General features: G+C 37.5%; 4 protein-coding genes across 4 annotated transcripts; 2 read left to right on the forward strand and 2 right to left on the reverse strand.

Annotated features, from left to right (window-relative positions):
* Positions 1-1541: 1541 nt before the first annotated feature.
* On the reverse strand, positions 1542-2972 carry LOC137714531 (phytohormone-binding protein CSBP-like). The gene is made up of 2 exons (XM_068453724.1): positions 2798-2972; positions 1542-1825 (listed from the first exon to the last, which is right to left on the reverse strand). The coding sequence occupies exons 1-2, from the start codon at positions 2970-2972 to the stop codon at positions 1542-1544; spliced, it is 459 nt and encodes a 152-aa protein (XP_068309825.1).
* Positions 2973-7194: 4222 nt separating this feature from the next.
* Positions 7195-8302, forward strand: LOC137714532 (uncharacterized). Its single transcript, XM_068453725.1, has 2 exons — positions 7195-7426; positions 7512-8302. Exons 1-2 carry the CDS (start codon positions 7195-7197, stop codon positions 8300-8302), a joined length of 1023 nt encoding a protein of 340 aa, XP_068309826.1.
* A 5414-nt stretch (positions 8303-13716) lies between these two features.
* LOC137714533 (uncharacterized) lies at positions 13717-15274 on the forward strand. The gene is made up of 2 exons (XM_068453726.1): positions 13717-14362; positions 14484-15274. The coding sequence occupies exons 1-2, from the start codon at positions 13717-13719 to the stop codon at positions 15272-15274; spliced, it is 1437 nt and encodes a 478-aa protein (XP_068309827.1).
* A 1013-nt stretch (positions 15275-16287) lies between these two features.
* Positions 16288-19938, reverse strand: LOC137715212 (receptor-like protein kinase THESEUS 1). The gene is made up of 2 exons (XM_068454458.1): positions 19447-19938; positions 16288-19166 (listed from the first exon to the last, which is right to left on the reverse strand). Exon 2 carries the CDS (start codon positions 19096-19098, stop codon positions 16582-16584), a length of 2517 nt encoding a protein of 838 aa, XP_068310559.1. The 5' UTR covers positions 19099-19166; positions 19447-19938; the 3' UTR covers positions 16288-16581.
* Positions 19939-22322: the final 2384 nt, after the last annotated feature.

The following is a 22322-nucleotide window of genomic DNA, read 5'->3' on the forward strand; positions in this document are numbered from 1 at the left end:
GACAAGCCTTAGCAATCTTCAACATTGCTCTATAGTTTCTTGTAGCCACCCTTGACAAGCTCTTACATATTATAGCAGTTGTTGACATATGTTGGCATAAGCCTTAGTAGATGTCGACAAGAATCGACATGTTTCTACTAGATGCTTGACGAAATGGTCCAATAAAAATCTTTTTAGTCGAAATTATGACTATATTATATAAAAATCCTGACTCCATCACTATATATATGCGCCTAAGTTCAAATATCTATTATCGTAATTTAAATTAGCTTAAAACTTTACAATATCACTGGTATAAAAAATAAAATAAAATAAAACTTTTCTCGAAGTACAACTCTAGTTCCTAGTCTTCTACATTTCTTTGATACTCTGTCATCATCCTTGACAAATTTGTAGGGGTGTTTTGATAGAGGCGCCTCATTTTTCAATTTTGTTGATTAACATCTGTTCCTTTTAAGAATTTGATTAAATATTTTTTGTACAATATTGTTAGAGGTACATTTGATTACCTATAATATTGGTACATTTGATTTTATGGTAATTTGGATTTTTGGTACATTTTATTTTTTGGTATATTTAGAATCTAAACATACCAAAAGTTGGTACGTTTATTTTCAAATTTACCATAAATTTTTTTTGACGATATTATTTACACCGGGAGGGAGGTGGACTTAGCCTCACAATAGGCTAGCAATAATATGGTTCAAATTTGGCTTTGGCGAGCATCGAACCTAATATTTCTCATTTACAACTGAAAAGGAATACCAGTAGACCGTAGTACTAAATGACAAATTTACCATAAGTTTGAAATATATTTTTTTAATAACTATATGTAAAATTTTAACAAATTCATGAAAGTTTCTTACTAAAGTATTAATGACTTTTCTTAATGAAGGAAAAGACGAATTAAATTTGATAACAGAAATAAAAAGTTAGATAATGAGGAATTAGCTAAATTAATATTTTTAATAAAGCAACAAATTACAATTCCTAGGTTGTAGGAAATTAGTTGTTAGCTAGCTTAAATGGATTAATGTTAAATAAATAGAAAATGCTGAGTTAGCAACTTAGCAAAGCATTTTAATCAAATTTTTTTTAAAGAAACAAATGTTTAGTCTAAACAAGTTGAAAAAATATAGGAGATTCTAATTACTCTTTTTCTTTACGATTAAGTTGTAACTGTTAGCTCGGCTAAGTTTTACTATTGATTTAAGGGATGCTGGCACCATAAACCAGTCACTACTAGGAATCTGAATACGGGACACGGTTTAATCCGTGCCTAATATCCTTCAAAGGATTAAATTTAAATTCCGTGAAAATAAATTATTATATAAACAGAAGCAGTGAGGTTGCACAACACAATAATTCAAGAAACTTCCACTGTCTATAACTTTGCATCGTCCAAAGTTAAAACCTTATTGCTAGCACAATTTTTTTTTAAAGAAAAGGAGAGGATGTAACATGAGGACTTATCAGGAGGATCACCACTAGCACAATTAATTGGGATTAATTGGCAAAACACAATAATGATAACATTCTAATTAAGATTCTAACAAATATTTCTCCAGAAGTTGAATGTAAGAAGTTACAGGCTGCATTGCAATCTCGCCGGTATTAGCTTCTTCTTTGTCAGTCTCGTATTCCACTTTCATATCGACCAATGTCTCCTGCTCTCCGATTTTCCTCAGTTGGAAAAATGATGTCAATGCCGAAAAATTGCGCAGTGTTAGCGCCGGGCCTTCCACGACTTGTAAAGCATATCGATACTGAGACTCATCAAGTTCCACAATCTTTTCCGTCTGTACTCGATTGGACTCTACACTATCTGACATTTTGTTTCCAATTAATAACATCAGGGTGTCAATTTAAAAACATACGCCAACTTTTCCTTAGCCACAAGGCCAAAAAGAGTTGAAAATCAATATGCGACTATTCAATTTAATTGGGCACTCATGGACGGAGCGTCAAACAACAAACTGAGCGTGTGAATAACATTTTTTGTTTATTAACGAATAAAAGGAATGAATAGATGCATCAATAAGAAATTCTGTAGGATCATGTATTTGTGGTTTTGCACTCAATTATATATAAAAGTGAAAGTGATTAAACTGGAGTACTCACAAGTGGCAAGGTTGTGTTGGAAACCTGTGTTACCTGTGTTATGTGGGATTGCCAGTCCCACATTGCCCATACACCATCTACAACAACTCTTTATAAGTGAGTGAACTCACTTATAGTTTGAATTGAATTGGGCCAAAACCATGGATCTTGGGCCTTAGACTTGGAGAGTTTGGGTGTATCATTTGGATTCAGTTTTCCCGAAACAGTTTCATTCAGTTTTTAAATTGAATGAACAGTTGCATTCGGTTTTCTTTTTAACAAAAACTGATAAGCATGAACGGTTGGGGGAAGTTCAAATGATGCCATTATATATATGGTTTGCATTACAGAAACAGATATCAATTCACATACTCATTCCTCAATTTTTCGCTGAGAACAACACAACCAATTCGCCAAGAATCCGAGTTCTAGTGCAAGAACTTGGATTAGATAGTTGTATCCTGCAAGATAGACGTCCAAGGACTGCTGCACTGGTGTAGGGACAAATTTCTGTCTTAGGAGATTGCTTCTGCAAGCCTCTATCTGCAAGAAACAAGTCAGTGATTTGTGTGTTTATATATAATCTCATTAAGTGTTTATGTTCTAATATATTGTGTTTGTCGTTGAGCTTTTACATTTGAAATAAAACTGTGCAAATTGTTATATAATATACACTTGACGGTTGATTGGTTCTAACAGGTTGAAGAGCAGAACGGAACCAAGGCCACCATCTCCTTCAATCCATCAATACTGCGGACTATACTAGACATTATCTTTGGTATGACATTAAGTGCATCCAAAGCCATAGCTTTCCACAGGGCTTCAACTGCAACACCAACTGTTATCTGATCTTGTTTCGTTTTGACAACCATGGCTATGCTGTCCGATGGAACCCGGAATTTTTCAGATATGGAGCGATTTGAAATATAATGTGATCGAGGTAAATGAGTGAGATTACTTATTTATAGGAGTTGAGAGGCATATTTGATTCAATAAGTCCAAACAATTCAGGAGCAGAGGAGCAATTTTATTCATTTTTAATACAATAATGTATTTACACGAAAGAGCAAAGAATTTTAGTTAAGTGATACAATATCAACTTGTTGTCCAAGAGAACTGAATATAATATTATATTGTAATGAAAATTAAGTGGAGAGAAATAACACTACACTGTATGCTAAGTGGCATATTGTAATGAAAATTAAGTGGAGAGAAATAACACTACACTGTATGCTAAGTGGCATTCTTTGTCTTTATTTTCTTCTTCTTTTTTTTTTTTTTTTTTTTTTTTTTTTTTTTTTTTTTTTTTTTTTTTCTCCTGTAACAAAAAGTTGGGGAGGGAAGCTTGCCCCGTCTCAGTGCCAGAGCATTAACACAAGCAAGACTTACAAAGAAGTTCTTAGCACTTGTAGCTTTTACAGATCACCCATCAAGAGGGATTGCTGGCAGCACGACCCAAACCTAAACTTGATTTAGCAAAGAGAACGATTATTACCAACTCAACCATAAACATTCGCGGGTTAGATTAGATATTTCAATTATTGTACCATGTAAATGTTATGATATTGTAATGTTATGATATTGCCAATTTTATATATATACTCATATTCGACTTATTTGAATTCTCTGATGTCCTTAATTATGGTCGTTGGCATTTGGCAGCATATGGGTGCAGTTAGGATTTACATCATTTTTATCTTCTTTTTTTTTTTTTTTTTTTTTTCGTTTTTTGTGTGTTCGTGTTTCGTTAATCGGAGAGAATAGAAAAATTGGAAAAGAAAAAAAAGAGTTAACATAAACAGTAATGGGTGAGAAAAAAATATATTGTTGGATTCACAAGAAAACATGTATTATGGGACGCAATTTTTTCATCAAAAATTGATTGTATTAATTTTCTCGATCTTATCATTTGCAAAGTTTCAAATTCGTTATAAATATTGTGAAAAATTCATTTCATATGCATATAGAACAATACTTGGCTACTTAAAGATGAGTATGAGCTCCTACTCAAAACTCTTAGTGTTTTAATCACAGAGCTTTGTGCTTATAATCAGAGCCTTTCTTCATACTATGAATCACACTGTAAAGATCATTTCTGCAAAAAATAAATTAAAACTAAGGTTGTTTAGTCAATCTATTGTAGCAAATACATAGACGGTTCATAATGCTTTTACCAATAATGTTCATTTGTTTTTAAACAGTTTGATGACTAAACGACATTAGTTTTAATTCATTTTTTGCAGAGCCGATCTTTATAGGGTGATTTATAATAATAAAGATTCTGATTATAAACACGAAATTCTATAAATTGACAACGAACAATTTTGAGAAATTTTAAGTAGGAGTTCCTACTCATCTTTAAGTATTCTTCATACATATATATCAGTGGTTATGTGCATCATTGAATACATTTCCTTTTAATGTCATATATTCCTTGCATGGTGAATACAAATGCTAATTGATATGTGATCAATATTTTAGCAATAATGCCATCAATTTTTTTTATTTAATTAACTAAAAACAAAGAAATACTACAAAATCATTAAAAATGCTACATAACTCGAGAAGATTACATCTTGTCAGACTTATTACCATAATTAAATTACAACTATCATATTCATACACTAGCCCTAATCTAATAGGCAAGGAATCCAAAACCTTAACTTACAAGAAAAACCTAAATAAAAATATCCTTAAATTAAACCAACAGGCTAAGTAATTAAAATTTCCAACACCTTCTCGTCAAACTCATGGTGATCATGAGTTTGCCAACAATAAAATCAACCGGCAAATACGTGCGGATTCCGTTAGGCGGAAAGAGAACACGAACAACAACCAATCAAGCAATTCTAGCGAGCAAACAAGTAATCAATCTACAGAAACCAGCAAGTGTGCAAGATGATTACATACGGCGGACAAATGGACAACAATCAATGGCAAACAACAATGTCAGATAACAAACAAGCAGCAGATTCAGTAGACAAATCTTGGGAGTACGGAAAGAAAGCATATGAATGTTCTTCATCACTAAACAAACGAGATTCAAATATACCAACTGCAATAACAAACAAACAGACGATCCAATTATAGCTGCGTAAACATTGTCAGGAATACTAGCAACATCACTCGAGCTGTCACTAGTCTAAGCGTGAGCGATCGTTGTAGTGATGAGCAGCAGACTTCATCCTGAATTCACCTATGTGGGCCTAAAACTAACCATGGGCTTAACAAAAAAACGTAACCCCAACACCTTGTAAATCTTTTTTTTTTCTTTCACAACACTGTTGACAAAGCTCTATGAGAACCTCGTCCATAACATGGATGAACCGACACTTAAATCACTTTCATAATGATAGAATTATAGTCAGTGCTAACAGCAAAGCACCTAAAATAGCTCCCCTCCTTGTGACTCTGTACTACGCGTACGGCACACAAATCATCACATAACCCTTCTTTCATTTGGTTGTCATAGCATTTATTTAACAATGAGCTTTCAAATCCTTGCGTCTAAGCTGGATGAAAGTCGCTGTCCCTTATTTCCAGCTACTAGCAACGGCAGCATCATCACTATCATGTAGCATTGCAAGAACTTCAACAATATAATGATCAAGAAACGGTCTTCACCGCATCATCGTCTATCACAAAAGTCGAATAAATTTGTTTCAGTTGAATACATTTGCATAACTTGCTCTTACATAAATGGTTTTCAATGTGTGACATAGGAATTGTAACATTCCGCCACGCTTGCATAACCAATCCCATTGTAGCACACACACTATTGACACTGGCTCGATCGATAGCCCGAGGGAAGGTTTCCTTCATTTGACTTTGGTTATTCTTGACCTAAGTTTAATGCTAACACTTTTTTTCATGCACCGTTATCCCTGGATTAACCTAAAGGTGATAAATTTTTCAGTGTACCCAGAACATGAAATAGTGTACAACACAGATCATTATATAAGTGGAGGGAAGTTTTATTTTTAAAGTGTCCCTCCACTTATATAATGACATGTGATGTACTACTCCGTGTTCCAGACACACTAAAAAATCTCTCCCCAAAGGCTAAAGCTCCCTTGACCTAATATGTTCAAATTTTGCGTTTTTCTAGACACGCTTCTTGGAATTTTATCAACATTCTATAATCTATCACGACTTGTTCCCCATGTACTCTCAATAGATTAGCAACTACCAGGAGACATCACAATATTCTCCTATTAAGTACACAAAAGTTTGTTAATTTTGATGCATGAACTGTTTACTAGGTTCAGCATATGCCTAATTGTCCCTTGATTTAATTTTAAACCCATATAAAGTAGTATTCAGTTGAATGCATGTCGTGTGCTTGACTTCGTGAACAAATCATATTCTAGTGTGAAATTGGCCAATCGGTCAAGTTGCAAGAATATATATATATAACTCCATTGATGGTTGTACACCGAAAGTACTAGCAATTAACAAATAAACAAATAAGCTAGAGGCAGACAATGCAGTATTCACGGCCATTTTATCGGGTGCAAAAATATGTACATTATGAACCAAACCGTGTCATTATCATGAGAGACCTTTTCCAGTTGACATTGATTCACTAAAAAAACTTCTTGTGTGACGGGTTGTCAAGAGTCCACTACTACATTATTTAAATCAAGATCGATATTGTACCAATTTAGATCTCATACCCTGATGAATTATTAACTTTTCAATTTTAATTAAGTTATTATTATACTCTTTCGACATGAGATTCTTTGCACCGTTCTTTTGACTTGCATTGAAGCAAACTTCACCAAAAATTCATATATAACCAGATCCGAAAATAAAAGGGAAAAGAACAAAAAAAACTAGTAATCTCAATAGCTATTTCTCTAATTCACAATCACCAACCCCAAAGCATTGACCAAGATTAACACTCCGCAAAGTATTGAAGGGAACCACGTTCATATCACTAAACTTTGGAATTTATACTACTAAAAGATAATAGTAAACTCCCACTTGATAGATTCTGTAATTATATAACAAGATCAACCAGAAAAGGAGAAGTTAACCTGGCTATATATATCAACATTTCATTGGTGAGTTGAAGGAGAAAGAAAAGAAGCAATGGAGTCCTTAGGCAGCAAAAGTGTTTTGATCGTTCTGGTAATCCTAGTATCCGCTGCTGTTCTGGTACAATGTAAGACAGATCTTAAGGTTTGCTACAGCAAGAAAAGCCCGTGCTTTCTCAAGCAGGTATACTGCCCGAAGGAATGTCCATCCTCTTCACCGACAGACAAAACGGCTAAAATATGTTATCTGAACTGTGACTCACCTATATGCAAAGCTGAGTGCAAAGGTAAGCCTACTACTAATGTGTTTACATACCTACGTTAAAATTGTTGCTGACAAGGGTTTTTCTTTGTTGTTGCTGGTAACCGTAGGTCGCAAGCCTAATTGCGAAGGCCCTGGATCAGCATGCATGGACCCTCGCTTCATCGGTGGAGATGGCATTGTCTTTTACTTCCACGGCAAGAAAAATGAGTATTTCAGCTTAGTTTCTGACCCCAACCTGCAAATCAACGCTCGGTTCATCGGTCTTCGCCCTGAAGGCAGAACCAGGGACTACACTTGGATTCAGGCCCTTGGACTCCTCTTTGACTCTAACAGCTTCTCCCTAGAGGCGAGCCAAGCATCGGCATGGGATAATCAAATCGACCACTTGAAATTTATTTACAATGGAGAGGAGCTAATCATCCCTGAGTCTCAGCTCTCCATGTGGCAATCTCCGGAAAATGCCATTAGAGTAGAGAGAACATCGAGTAAGAATAGTGTTCTGGTCACTCTCCCCGAAGTTGCTGAAATTTCAGTAAATGTGGTGCCTGTGACAAAGGAAGATGATAGGATCCACAATTATCAGATACCATCAGATGACTGTTTTGCACATCTGGAAGTACAGTTCAGATTCTATGGCTTATCCTCAAACGTTGAGGGAGTGCTTGGAAGGACTTACCAGCCAGATTTCAAGAACCCGGCAAAGCCAGGAGTAGCTATGCCAGTTGTGGGAGGGGAAAACAAGTACAGAACAACATCACTTGTCTCCGCAGATTGCGCTGCTTGTGTTTTCACTAAATCCGGGAAGATGGATCAAACAAGTTTAAGGGTGATGGATTACGGAAATCTTGACTGCACTGGTAATTCCTTCAGTGGGAATGGAATAGTTTGCAGGAAGTAATTGTTATTATCATAAGCTCATGGAATAAGTGAAGATATTAACTTCTCAGATGATAATTTATACTTGTGTATCAACTCATATGTTATCTGTAATGCCAATCTTCTTGCACTCGTAACATTTGACGATGCGCTTTAAAAACCTTGCGCCCAAGCTGGATGGAAGTGTCTTTTATCCTTTTTATCCTGCTACTAGCATTAGCATCATCGTAATGTAGCATTACAATAATTTCATCGCAAGATATTGGAATTGTAACATTCCACCACGCTTTTATACCCAAAGCCTGATAACACTAGTGCAGTAGGCTAAAGAATTGCAGAAAGATCAAACTCAAAAGAAAGATGAACTCAGATGAAAAGAAAGAAAGAAAATTATGAAAGCTTGTTATATTTCTAACAACTCAATTACACTGTTCTCTTACACAGTTTATATAGCTGTTTGGGCCCAAAATATTATTGTTGGGCCGAGCAGCAGGATGTGCTCGGCCCAAGGTGATGACAAATACTATGGGCCGAATAATAAATCCTGGGCCAGATGGCAGGGTCGTCCAAATCCTATCCTAAGTAGCCCGGATAAATAGAAAAGGTCGAGGAAGTCCTGGTGCGACCAGGATTCTCGACCGGCAAGGAATAAAGCCTCGAAAAGAAGGAAAATTCAGAATCCCAGTGGGAGTAGGTTTGTTCGAGTTAGAGTCGAAATGGGACAAGGACTCCTAATCCAAATCAGAATTGGTTTCAAGGAATGGGGCACTATAAATACAATAAATCATGCAAAGGAAAGGACCTTCAAAAAATCAGCATACAATTGCCCTGCGCAAAACCTCTCAAACACCTTGAGATTTTTCCTTTTCTTTTCCTGCCGACACACCTTCAGTTTGGATAAACAGCACTGTGGAAGCACCCGGCGAACATCTTCAGTTTGGATAAACAGCACTGCTGCCGCAGAATCAGCCGACCGAGAAGCACCTTCAGTTTGGATAAACAGCACTGCGTCGAGGTCGACCGGTTATCTATCTAAGTCTCGGCCGAGAAGGGTTTTCGAACCTTTGTTGGCAGAGGTCACCTTGCTAGCCTTTTCGGCATAGTCAGGTGTTACGAATTGCATTGCTCGGCGTACAGGACGCCGAGTTATTTTATGATTGGATACTCGCAAGTAGGTTTCAGGGTTCGGCATTCCGACGGCCGAACTACGTTTACCATCAAGACATACATCACGTTCGAGTACCTGTGCCCATACAGTTTGATCTCGATTCGACGTGCTTATACTCTTACGAATATAATCACAGTGACCGAATCGGGCTCCGACGATTTGTGAACTCCGCAGAATTAGTAGCCTTGTCTTCAGGCTGTGGAACCCAGAGACCGAGAGTGTTCCTTCCTCGGTCGCAATCGCAAGATAGAGAAGTCAACGACGCGCTCAAAGCGACATCAACAAATTTTACTCCTCGGCCAAGCTCGGCCGACGAGTTGGCACGCCCCGCATTCGACCGAAGGACATAGTTAGCTTACTAGTTACTCGGCCTGCGCGCCACGTAGGTTTTGTAATTTTTAGAGTCAACAATAGCTCAGTGAGCTTTCTTACACTCTAAGAAAGTAGTTATAACCACTCTAACAGATTGCCACACCAGCTAATACTGTTAGCTAATATCCTAACTAACAGATAAAGCTACATCAGCTGATTGATCTTCAGTGGGAATGTAACTGACTTCCAAGTCTCCTTCTTGGACTCTCTCTTTGACAAAGTGATAGCAGTGTCTAGGTGCTCAATTCGAGAATGGAACACCGGATTGGCACTTAAGACAATGGCTGACATGTTATCACAGTGAATGATAGGAGGATTGGGTAACAACAGCTCCAAATCCTTCAACATATACCTAATCCAAGCAATGTCAGCTGTAGTGTGAGCTAAAGCCTTGTATTTTGCTTCAGTGGAACTTCTACAAATAGAACTTTGTTTCTTTGATTGCCAGGAAATGAGATTATTACCAAGGAATATTACATAACCAGTCACATACCTCCTTGTATTTCAGTTTGTTTCCCAATCAGATTCTCAAAATGCATTAAGACTAAGTTCTGCACTTGCTGAATACACAACTCCACATTGCATTGTACCTTGAAGGTGCCTAAGCATCCTTTTCACTGCCTTAGATGAATATCAGTTGGTGATGTCATGAATTGACAAACAGAGTTTATGAAAAAGCAATATCTAGCTAGCCTAGTGAAGGTCGGGTATTGTAAAGAACCAACTATGCTTCTGTAAAATGTTGGATCAGTCAACGGAGTCCTCTCTATCACTAGTAATGAATTGTGAGGCTTACAAGGGGTATTGGCAGGTTTATAGGAGTCCATGCTTGCCTTATGAATGAGATCTTTTATGCTTGTTGACTGATTTACAAAAATATCGCCAATTGACTGATACTGTATCTGCAAACCCAAGAAATAGGTAAGCTTTCCAAGGTCCTATAAGTCAAACACTCCAAACAGCTCTTGAATAACTTACGAACTTTTACAGAATTTGATCCTGTCAATATGGTATGATCATCTAGTAGAAAATTAGAAGAATAATATCTGTCCCATCCTTCTTCATGAACAAACTTGTATCAAACATGGAAGCATGAAACCCCATAGCACACAGATGACTTGTAAACTTGGAGTTCCAATTTGTTGAAAAAGAAAATGGCACTCAACCTCACAGAAGAGGTGATGTTGCATACTCAAAAAGAGCTTTAAAACTCTCTACAATATTGTTCACTTGTGCAACGGCCGGTGAGCAACATATGCAACGAATTTGTAGTTAGTGGTTAACCGTGCTTACTCTTGCACCTAAGATTTTGTGTTTGAATCATCTTTGGGTAGAATGCCTTCCACTGTGGATTATCAACCTTCATTACTGAAATGGGTACTCTACAAGAATGAATTACTTCTACCAAAGAGGGGTCTATAACTTCTATTCGAACAATTTATATATGTACATGCGGACAATTTGACCAATCCTACTCCGGCCACAACATTTTCACATTTAGATGCTACTACCATACCATCAAGAGGATTAGCTGCCAAAAATATATATCCAACAGTAAATCCTTTAGATTCAACATATATAAAAAAATGGTGAGCACCTTATGAATGTTTAGACATATCGGTTTCTGGTCTAATACCTCAGGATTTTGACTTTTAAAGTACAAAAAAGTATGCTACATTCAGTGTTTTAAAAGACTGAGGCGTGCCTAGGCGGCTTTGGAGGCGGGGCTTTGGCAATTTCGTCTCTGTTTTCTTGGATTGGGCAGAAACTTGCCCAGGCTTCGTCGGGGCACGCTTGAGGCGTTAATAGGGCATTTCCGTGATCCAAAATCTTGCTCTAAATCTGAAATTTTCTGGAAAACTCTGTGCTCTATAACTATGTTGCAGTGGCGTCTTCACAAAGAAGACAACCACGTGAGGAAGAAGAAAGGTTTTTTATTTTTTATAAAGACTTGGCTCAAAACGACGTTGTTTTGGCCAAGTCTAATTTTTTATAATCACTGCAGTCCTTCTTCTCTGCCAATTCTCTGTTACCCAATATCCCATTTTCTTTGTATATTTCACCAACCAATACCCGATTCTCTTTGCTATATTTCACCCCATCCCCAATTCCATGATTCCCAATTACTCAAACCATAAATTCTCAATCCCAATCCTATGTTTCAATTTTACTCCAATCTCATACCTCAATTTGTTTCAAAATTCTCCAAACCACCATAATTTGTTTCAAAATTCAAGTTTTTAAGTATTCTAATCTTAATATATAATTATATATACAATATATATTAAATTATTTAGGTACCGTACGCCTCATGCCTAGGCGGGACTATCCATGGAACGCCTCACCTACGCCTCCGCCTTTTAATACATTGGCTAGATTTGAATGCATATGTTTTGCTTGATTTCGTGAACAAATTATATTCTAGAAAGCAACTGGCCAATGAAGCAAGTTTGAAGAATATACGACTCCATCTCCATTGATGGTTGTACGCAGAGAATGCAGTTTGCGCAGCCATTTTATCGGGTGCAAAATAGGTGGATTACTTCACGTGAGTGAACCAAACCATGTTATTGTCATGAGAACTTTCTAGTCCTCCACACCACACAACCTATTTATTTCAGGAATTATTCATTAAAAATAGTCTATCTATTTGTTGTAATTAATTGACTAAACAATCTTGGTTTTAATTGATGTTTTTGTAAAGATGTCTTTACATAATGATTTATAATATGAACAATTCATATTATAAACACGAAATTCTATAAATCGGCCACTAAGTGAATTGAAGAGGAACTCCTCATTAATCTTGAGGAGCCAAGCATTGTTCTTTAATTCGTAGCTTATATCAATCAATCACTAGAAAACTTATTGTGTCACGGATTCAACAAGTATTCAATACTAAGTTTAAACCATGCACCCAAGACCAATCTTGAAGATATGCAAGTGGTGCTACCACACAGAACCTTGAAAATTCGTTTGGTGCATGTATATATGATATGACTAAGCATATTAGCACAAAACAGCAACTTGATAGTTGTTTTTTTTTTCCTCTCAAAACTTATTTTGTTGTCAGTCGAATATTAGGCACTAATGGAAGATAATTTAGTATAATAAGGTTTGAATGGTTTAGTTGTTTTAATTTGACCAATTTAGGCCCTTATTTTGGAACCACAGCCGTATTATTGTATGCTTTTTTCCTTTCATTATTTACTTTGCAAAGCATCAAAGTTTTGGAATGTTATGTTAAACTACTTTAACATGTAAAGATCATAAACCTCAAATTTGTTAACTGATAAAGTTTGATTTTTACGTTTTCATGTTTATGACCATGTCTTCCAGTGATTGACAAAACTGTCTTGTTTCTTCGTATTTATATGTTGTAAGGTTCACTTTTATATCTTTGCACATGATTTCTTAAAACTCAGGGCCTTATACGCATCGACATTGTTCTCAAATTAACCATAAACCTGATATGTGAGGTTTTATCATAAAACGTCTTAATGAATCATTGAAACTGTGAATTATTGGTGTGCAATTTGAATGTTGGATCATGCGCAATATTCCTTTTGGCTTGCATTGAGCCAAACTTCACCAGCAATGCTTGTATCAGCTTCAAAAAAGTTCGGAAAACAAAAGGAAGAAGAAAAAAGAATCAAAAACTCATATTGTCATTAGCTATGTCTTTAATCACAATCATATAACCACACTTATCCAAAGCATTTGAAGAGAATCAAGTTTAAATCACCAAACTTGGAACGAATTAATGTATACTTGAACAGGATAATATACCAAAACTCCCACTTGATAGCATCTGTAGTTATAAACAAAGAAATTCTTGGGCTATATATGCATCAACCTTTCATTGCTGAGGCATTGAAGGGGAAAGAAAAGAAGCCATGGTTTTCTTAGGTAGCAAAGGGGTTTTGATCCTTCTGATAGTCCTTGTATCTGCTGCTGTTCTGGTGCAGAGTATGCAACCTCCAAACGGTAACCAACCTTTGAAACCGTCAGACGCAAATCAACCTCTGAATCCTCCAAATAGTAAGCAACCTCTGAATCCTCCAAATGGTAAGCAACCTCTGAATCCTTTAGACGGTAATCAACCTCTGAATCCTCCACATGGTAATCAACATTTGAATCCTCCAAATGGTAAGCAACCTCCAAATCCTCCAAAAGCTAAGCAACCTCCAAATCCTCCAAACGCTAAGCAACCTCCAAATCCTCCAAACGCTAACCAATCTCCAAATCCTCCAAACGCTAACCAACCTCCAAATCCTCCAAACGCTAACCAACCTCCAAATCCTCCAAATGCTAAGCCAAATCCTCCAAATGCTAAGCAACCTCCAAATCCTCCAAACGCTAAGCAACCTCCAAATGCTAACCATCCTCCAGATGTTAAAGTTTGCTCCGGCAAGAAAAGCCCCTGCTTTGGGAAGCAAGTACATTGCCCAAAGGAATGTCCATCCACTTCACCGACAGACAAAATGGCTAAAATGTGCTATCTCAACTGTGACTCTCCTATATGCAAAGCTGAGTGCAAAAGTAAGGCTACTAAAGTTACGTGTTTACAATGCTTTCACTCTGTTTTCTTTTATTTCGAACGCACCTAGGTAACTTAAAATCATTGCTGACAATGTTCTTTTATTGTTGATGGTAATCGTAGGTCCCAAGCCCAACTGCAAAGGCCCCGGATCAGCATGCCTGGACCCTCGCTTCATTGGTGGAGACGGCATTGTCTTTTACTTCCATGGCAAGAAAAATGAGTACTTCAACTTAGTTTCTGATCCCAACCTCCAAATCAACTCCCGCTTCATTGGTGTGCGCCCTGAAGGCCGAACCAGGGACAACACTTGGATTCAGGCCCTTGGACTCCTCTTTGACTCTAACAGCTTCTCCCTAGAGGCCAGCAAATCATCAGTATGGGATGATGAAATCGACCACTTGAAATTCACTTACAATGGAGAGGAGCTAGTCATCCCAGAATACCATCTCTCCGTGTGGGAGTCTCCGGAATATGACATTATAGTGAAGAGAACATCGAGCAAGAACAGTGTATGGGTCACTCTCCCGGAAGTTGCTGAAATTTCAGTAAATGTGGTTCCTGTGACAAAGGAAGATGATAGGATCCACAATTATCATATACCGTCAGATGACTGTTTTGCTCACCTGGAAGTACAGTTCAGATTCTACGACTTATCCTCAAACGTTGAAGGAGTGCTCGGAAGGACTTACCAGCCAGATTTCAAGAACCCTGCAAAGCCAGGAGTAGCTATGCCAGTGGTGGGAGGTGAAGACAAGTATAGAACAACATCACTCTTCTCTGCAGATTGCGCTGCTTGTGTGTTCACTCAGCCCGGTAAGCTGGATCAGACAAATTCAAGGGTGATGGATTACAGAATGCTTGACTGCACTGGTAATTCCTTCGGTGGCAATGGAATAGTTTGCAGGAAATAATTGATATTGTCACAAGCTCATGGAATAAGTGAATGTTTTAAACTTCTCAGATGATAATTTAAGGTTGTGTGGTCAAGAGTTTCGGAACATAATCCACCTCTAAGTGTTAATTTCGTTTTTGGTTAGTGTGAACTGTGAATTTCCAGAATTTCTTTCTTCAAACAATTTGGCTAAATGTAGCCGTTTAATTTAAATTTTGTACTCGCGTAATAATGAAAGTGTGCAGTTTATCGAATAAATTTTAGTTTCATGCTTATCACAACGAACTACCTTCAAAAAGTGAAACTCACTAACAATCTCATATCATGTATGCTAATTAAGATGCAGCAATGCAGATGAATAGCGTTCATAGTTCCTAAGGAGGTATCACTAACTTGCTACCCAAGGCTGCTCTTGCAGATCTCCAATTCTCTATTCCAATAACTCAAATCTTAAAGGAAAATCCAAAAATGTACCTGAACGCTTTAGAAGGTATTCTACTCGTGGACAATTGGTGCACAACTAGCTAGAGGTCTCGAGCAAAGAGACGTTCAAAAATGTCAAGGAATGAACTCAGGCACAACTCAACTATAAGCTGATATAGCCAGTGGCATTTAACATTTGTTTCCAAACATAAAATTTCATTTTCTATACCACTATATAAACAAAGTCCTGCCTCTCAAGACCTAAAACAAAATTGTTTGAATTGTTTTCTTCCCCATTTTAGATCTGCTCAGCAAACCCGACAAAGAAATTCTTGTCCTTTACATAACTAGAAGAATTCAACCAGATTTCCCTAGTTTTTTGTGAGTATTCCATATCGTTTTGTGGCCATTTCATAGATAATCTTTCAGGATGGGTTCAGTGTTTTCTCCAGGGACAAGATTCCAATAACACTGGAAATAAGTAACAGAATATCAGAAAGACTAATCGAAGGAAAGGAAATATTTACGAGGGTCAACTTACGAGTGAGAAATAGGCTACAGATGTCACAAACTCTTCTTATTTTCTATTTCTTATGAACAATGAGAATATATGTGAATACAATGACATCAAATATACTTTAGAATGGGAAGCTCTGAAACCCAAATGCATTTATATATCAAGACAACAACAAAATCCTTTGGCACCTCCCCTGCAATTTCTGAGGGATTCTGATTGGCACCCACCATACCTATATTACAAATAAATTGTGATAGAAGAATTGAGGTAGTAAACTAGAATAATGAACTACGAAAGAACTTTTTCCCTCACTGCGGCCAGGATGACTGATATCTTTTAAGGGGACATTAGGGAACAAGATTCAGATAGGCAAAGGTTCTGTCACCTCATCTTCCGCGAGGATTAACAAGCTGAGAAAACACAGCACTTGTGGCAGCATTTTCTGTGTCATCTGCGCCGGAGTGTCCCCCGTCAATCATGCTCACACTGTTATCAAATGGCTCTCCTTGGGTTAATTGGATACCAGGTATGTGGTTTGTGCTGTTATCATCAGGTTCCATGAGTGCAGATGATGTCTCCTCGAGCTGAAGAGCATATTCAAGATTCCACAAGACATCTCCCATTGATGGCCTGTCAACACCATACTCAGCAAGGCACTTCTCAGCTGTCTCCCCGAACTTCTTAAGAGAAGCTGGATTTACCTTCCCCGCCAGATTTGGGTCCATGATTTGGTCTAGCATGCCCTTCTTCTGCCATGTCATCGCCCACTCTGCTATGTTGACCTGCTCCCTTGGAAGAACAGGATTTAAAGCTGGTCTTGTGCACAGAACTTCCATTAGAACTACCCCGAACGAATACACATCAGATTTCTCCGTGAGCTGTTGCCTTCGGAAGTATTCAGGATCAAGGTAACCGAAACTACCCTTAACAGCTGTACTTACATGGGTCTGATCTAGAGCTGGACCTGCTTTTGAGAGGCCAAAATCAGCAACTTTGGCTACAAAGTTCTCATCCAAGAGAATGTTTGTTGTCTTCACATCTCGGTGAATTATGCTTTGAGCTGCACCAGTGTGGAGATAATGGAGCCCTCTTGCAGCACCAATGCAAATTTCAAGGCGTAGCTTCCATGAGAGCGTTGGCAGGTCTGTTCCGTACAAATGGCTCCTGAGGGGTCCATTGGCCATGTATTCATAGACAAGAATCATTTCTGACCTTTCATCACAGTAGCCAATAAGAGACACAAGGTGGCGGTGGCGGAGCTTGGATAACATTTCAATCTCAGTTCGGAATTCAGCAAGACCTTGTTCAGATCTGGGGTTTCCCCTTTTGACAGCTACTCTAGTCCCATCCTCAAGTGTTCCCTTGTAAACCCTGCCAAAACCACCAACCCCAAGAAGTAGGCTCTCATCGAACTTATTGGTTGCATCCAGGATTTCCTGGAACATGAAGATTTTGCCAAGATTGGAGGAGGCTAATGAAATGCAGCTAGCTGTTCCACTCTTTTGTGAAGCTGTAGACATTTTTGTCATGGTCTGAGAATTTCCATACAAGGGCAAGGGCAGCCATGTCGTTTGGTTAGTTGTCTTCGACTTGCGGGATGCCAAGCAGCAATAAAGGAAACCAATAATTGCCACAACAGCAACACATCCCACAACAGAGCCAACTATGATTCCTATATTATTCTTCTTTGAGGATGGACTAGGAAGAAGATTCCCCACGGATAGAGACCCGTCCAAGCTCCCCAACTCACTGCTGATCTTCATAATCTCCAACCCATTCAGAATTGCATTGGTAATATCAGCCGATGAATCTGGACCAACACTGACAGTCAAAGTACCTGCATCTTCTGTGGAGTTGGAAACGAAGTCTTTGTAATATGGCACACCCAAGTCACCAGTAATCGAAGAGAGGTCAAGACTACTAAGCACATTGTCAGAATTTATGAAAACATTGAAAACGAGATTATTCAGAGCTTTGCTGACAATATCACAAAAGTGTACCCGAACAAGATACATAAAATTTGGATCTACTGTAAAGACCCAAGTTATGTTGAAGTTCACATTGGGCACATTTGCATTTCCCATGGCTTCAGCTGTGGCATAGACCCAATTTGGGGCAATTTCAGGTGTGACAGTAGGCGGATATTTTATGCTTGCAAGGTTCACCGATACATTCACTGCAGAACTGTCCACATGGAGGTACTTCACGTCATTCTCCCAAGTTCTTCCAAGGGTATCATTTTGAGATGTGAGCAAAGGGCCCCCCATGTTTAACCGGTAAACTGTTTGAAGGGCAAGCTCAGAAAGTCCGCTAAAAGGAGCAGATGGATTCACAGCATATGCCTGGTCAGGGAGCAGTGCATCCGGGATAGAAACTACTTCAATTGCATTAACAAAAGCAACTGAATTATTTGAAGGAATGAAGTTAAGAGTCAAAGTATCCGAAGTTACATTAATTGCATACTCCTTGAACAGATAAGGACCGTTATAGTTCTTGAAAGTGAAGTTGTTCAAGAGTACAAAATTTTCAGTAACTACAGTCATTTGAGCAGAATCCAAGTTTTGGCCAGGGCTTGTAAGAGGGAAAAAGTAAAGGCGGACCCAATGCCGGCCTTCTTGCTGGACTTTGAATTTGTAAGAAGCTGTTGCCTGGAAAACTCGAGCAGATTGGTAAATTGGAGAAGGGGCATTAGCTTTGGGGCTGGCAACTAAAGAATTTGCAGTCTTTAGTACAAGGGACGATTGTTGTGTATCGGGAACAAAGGTTCGACCTTGGAATGTGACATTTTTCGGAGAACCGCAGGCAATTAAGTAGTTATCGACAGGAGTGAATGAAGCGGATGATCTATAACTCATGAACACAACAACAGCAAGAAACAAAGCTACCCAAGTTACAAGTTTCATCTTCACCGTATCTGAAATACCAGATCTTCAACGGCAAATGAGACCAAATCAATCAACTCAACAAAACCCTGTTCACCAAAAACAAGTACTTACAATCCCAAATGTCAAAACTCAAAACTCAAAACTCAAAACCCCAATTCTCCAATGAATCAAAACCCAAAATCCAAAATTTAAACTACCCCAGATCTATCCAACTCAATACACAAAAACCCAATTGAAAACCAAGTAGTACAATCCCAGCATTATCAAACAAGGCAAAAACATAAACATTGCTCGTATGCAGAGGAAAGTACCACTTGCACCACCAACTTCTCCAACACAAAAATACACACAGATTTGAGCTTTTACCTCAATGGAAGTGAAAAATGGAAACAATCCGCAGCAGAGTGAATTGGGTCAGCGCCAAGAGAAAACCCAGTTGACACAGACTACGTGAATCCCACCATGAAAACCCATCAAGCTTCTGCCTTTTTAGTGCGGTTGTAACCATTGATCACCCTTTCCAGGCTGTTGATTTAGGCTGTCATATGCGGTGCTCAAATATAAAGAGGACCCCACAAAGAAGAAAAAGAATTGGACTTGGAAAGTTGGAAACTTGAAAAATTCAAAATTTTATGTCCCTCCCATGAAACCAGTTGATTTAATAAATATTTTGGTTTGATTTGGATGCTCACAATCTTTGGGAAGTTGGAATATAATATAACAGAAAAAGCCATGAAAGTTCTGTAACTGAGGGTGAGAGGCTTGGTATTATTACTATTATTCTTTTTTGTTTTTGCTTTTGGATTTTGTAGGGTTCATAAATATGGAAGGGATTAGACACCTATTTTCTTTTTTTGTTTCTGATTAACGTAATGCTCCATAAGATTTGAACAGAATGGTTGATGTGCTGGGACCAACGGGCTCCGGGACCCCCATTTTACGCGGCTTTGAATTCAGGAGGTGGCGCCGGGGTGTGTGGTGTTCATAGAATTTCACTGGACTGTTTGGTGGAGATGTTGGTAGTTGTTAGTTGTTAGATATGAAATATGAAAGGCGTATTTTACTACGTCTTCCAAAACTCTATTTTGATTTCATTTTACTTTCTGTAACTCAAAAAATCACTATTTTATTATCTGAAACTTAAAATTCATTTCAATTTAAAATGTAAACTCGTCATTCTCTCTGAAACTTATATAGATTGTCTCCTAAAACATATGTTGAACCTAACACCTAATAAGATTATACCACATGTGCAATAAATTTGATTATAAATTTCTATTATACGTTCACATTCAACAATCAGAAAATATTAAGTTTAATAAAAATTGAAGAGATAAAAAAAAAAAAAAAAACGTGTATACATAGGAGTCTGCCTGTATAATGCTAGCATCTGCTAGTCATCCATCACACTAGCGTCCAGTGAATCTAGCATCTATTCGAAAACATAACACACGCAATTGTCCGACAGCTGCGAATAAACTGTACTCTTTGTACAACAAACCATGTAGTGAAAATAAATCATGATATAAACAAATATCATTTAAATGTCGTCTAATTATTGCAATCCCAAGTTCTCATCTAAAACCAATATCAAGGCATAATAAATTATCAAAAACACGTTTATCAAAACATTAGTAATGGATCCACTCATAAGAGTTCAGGTCGATCCTCCTCAACCGGTGCCCTTCATTTCTTCAGTTTAGGCAAACTCGCACCTGTACCAATAACCTTAGTCACTTTAATACTCAATAGAGTTCCTAAATGTTATATGTGTCAAATGCCTCTAAATTAATGAAAAAGAAGTGCACCATGTGATCCAAGATGTCAATAACCCTTGGGTCATCTCCAATCGAAGGAGGACCAGAGGGCTCTCTTTGGCCATGTAGCCTTCGAAGAAATTAATATTTTAATGAACAATGTATGGTCATATTTCTTACCATCTCCAACTGAGGAGCCATAGACCTTTAGTGAGAATGGAACCTAAGACCTCTCACTTACAAGTGAAAAGTAATATAATTAGACTACAATATTAAATGGCGTCATCTACCTCATATTAGCCTCTAAAAAAATAAAAATCAAGGGTATAATTTAGAATTTGTTAAAAAAAACTACCAAATATCTAGTAAAACAATAGCGAGGCAAAAATGTCAGTTTGGAAATATCTAGCTACTATATGATTAAGATCTAAAGCAAGGAGGGAAACAAGGTCACCTATGAATCCATTTTTAAAATATTGTGGACGACATCATCTGAGTGTTATATACGTGTGAGATGGTCACATATTTCACATACAGATACAGTGGTGGTAATTGGTGAATGACGCCTCCGGTGATTAAGCAGAGTAGATAGCGAAGAATCGTGTCCAGAGTTGACGGGAACAAGCCCTCCTTTTAAGCTAATAAAATCATAATCCGCCGCATTCAAGCACATGGCCATGATCAGTGATCACCACGTCCCTTTTTCTTTTATTTTTAGAGATGTGATATCTGCACATTTTATTTTATTTTTCACATACTTTTTTAATTTTTGACCGTCAGATCGGAAAAATTGAAAAATATCAATAGACAGAAATTATCAAAAAGTATATGAGAAGTAAAATGGAACGTGTGGATAGTACACTCCTATCTTTATAAGTAACTCTTTGACTGGACTTATGTAGCAACTGTACCAATTATTTATCTGGATATATAGTTATATTATTAAACTTCACTATCTTTATAAGCAACTTTTTGACTGGACTTTTGTAGTAACTTTACCATTTATTTATCTGGATATATAGTTATATTATTAAACTTCTTACTCTTTTAGAATAGATGAAGGGAATAGCAACTTAGCGCGTATTATATTAAGCTGGATCCCTCTTGGCCCTCACTCGAGAAAAGAACATAGTCATGGCATAAACTTTTTGAATCTTTTTCTTAGCTATGGGAAAATTAAAAAGAAAAAGAAACACTGTCTCAAATATTTTGTATAAGCTTTTCAATGTATCCAGAATATAAGTCAATATATCACGTGTTATAATATATAAGTAGAAAGACATTAAAAAATATATCATCCCTCTATTTATACTATGACACTTGATATATCTGCTTGTGCTCTGAATACATAAAAAATCTCTCCTAATTAACGACCTCTACAGTTAATAGTCTAGCGAGTAGTGCAGTTTCATTGGACGACATATAGACGTGAACGTGATTTGTTTTTGAAGAGAGTGGGTGGGGGAATAGGGTGGTTGTGGAGAG

This window comes from Pyrus communis, chromosome 14 (genome assembly GCF_963583255.1).
Source record: "Pyrus communis chromosome 14, drPyrComm1.1, whole genome shotgun sequence".
NCBI lineage: Eukaryota > Viridiplantae > Streptophyta > Magnoliopsida > Rosales > Rosaceae > Pyrus > Pyrus communis.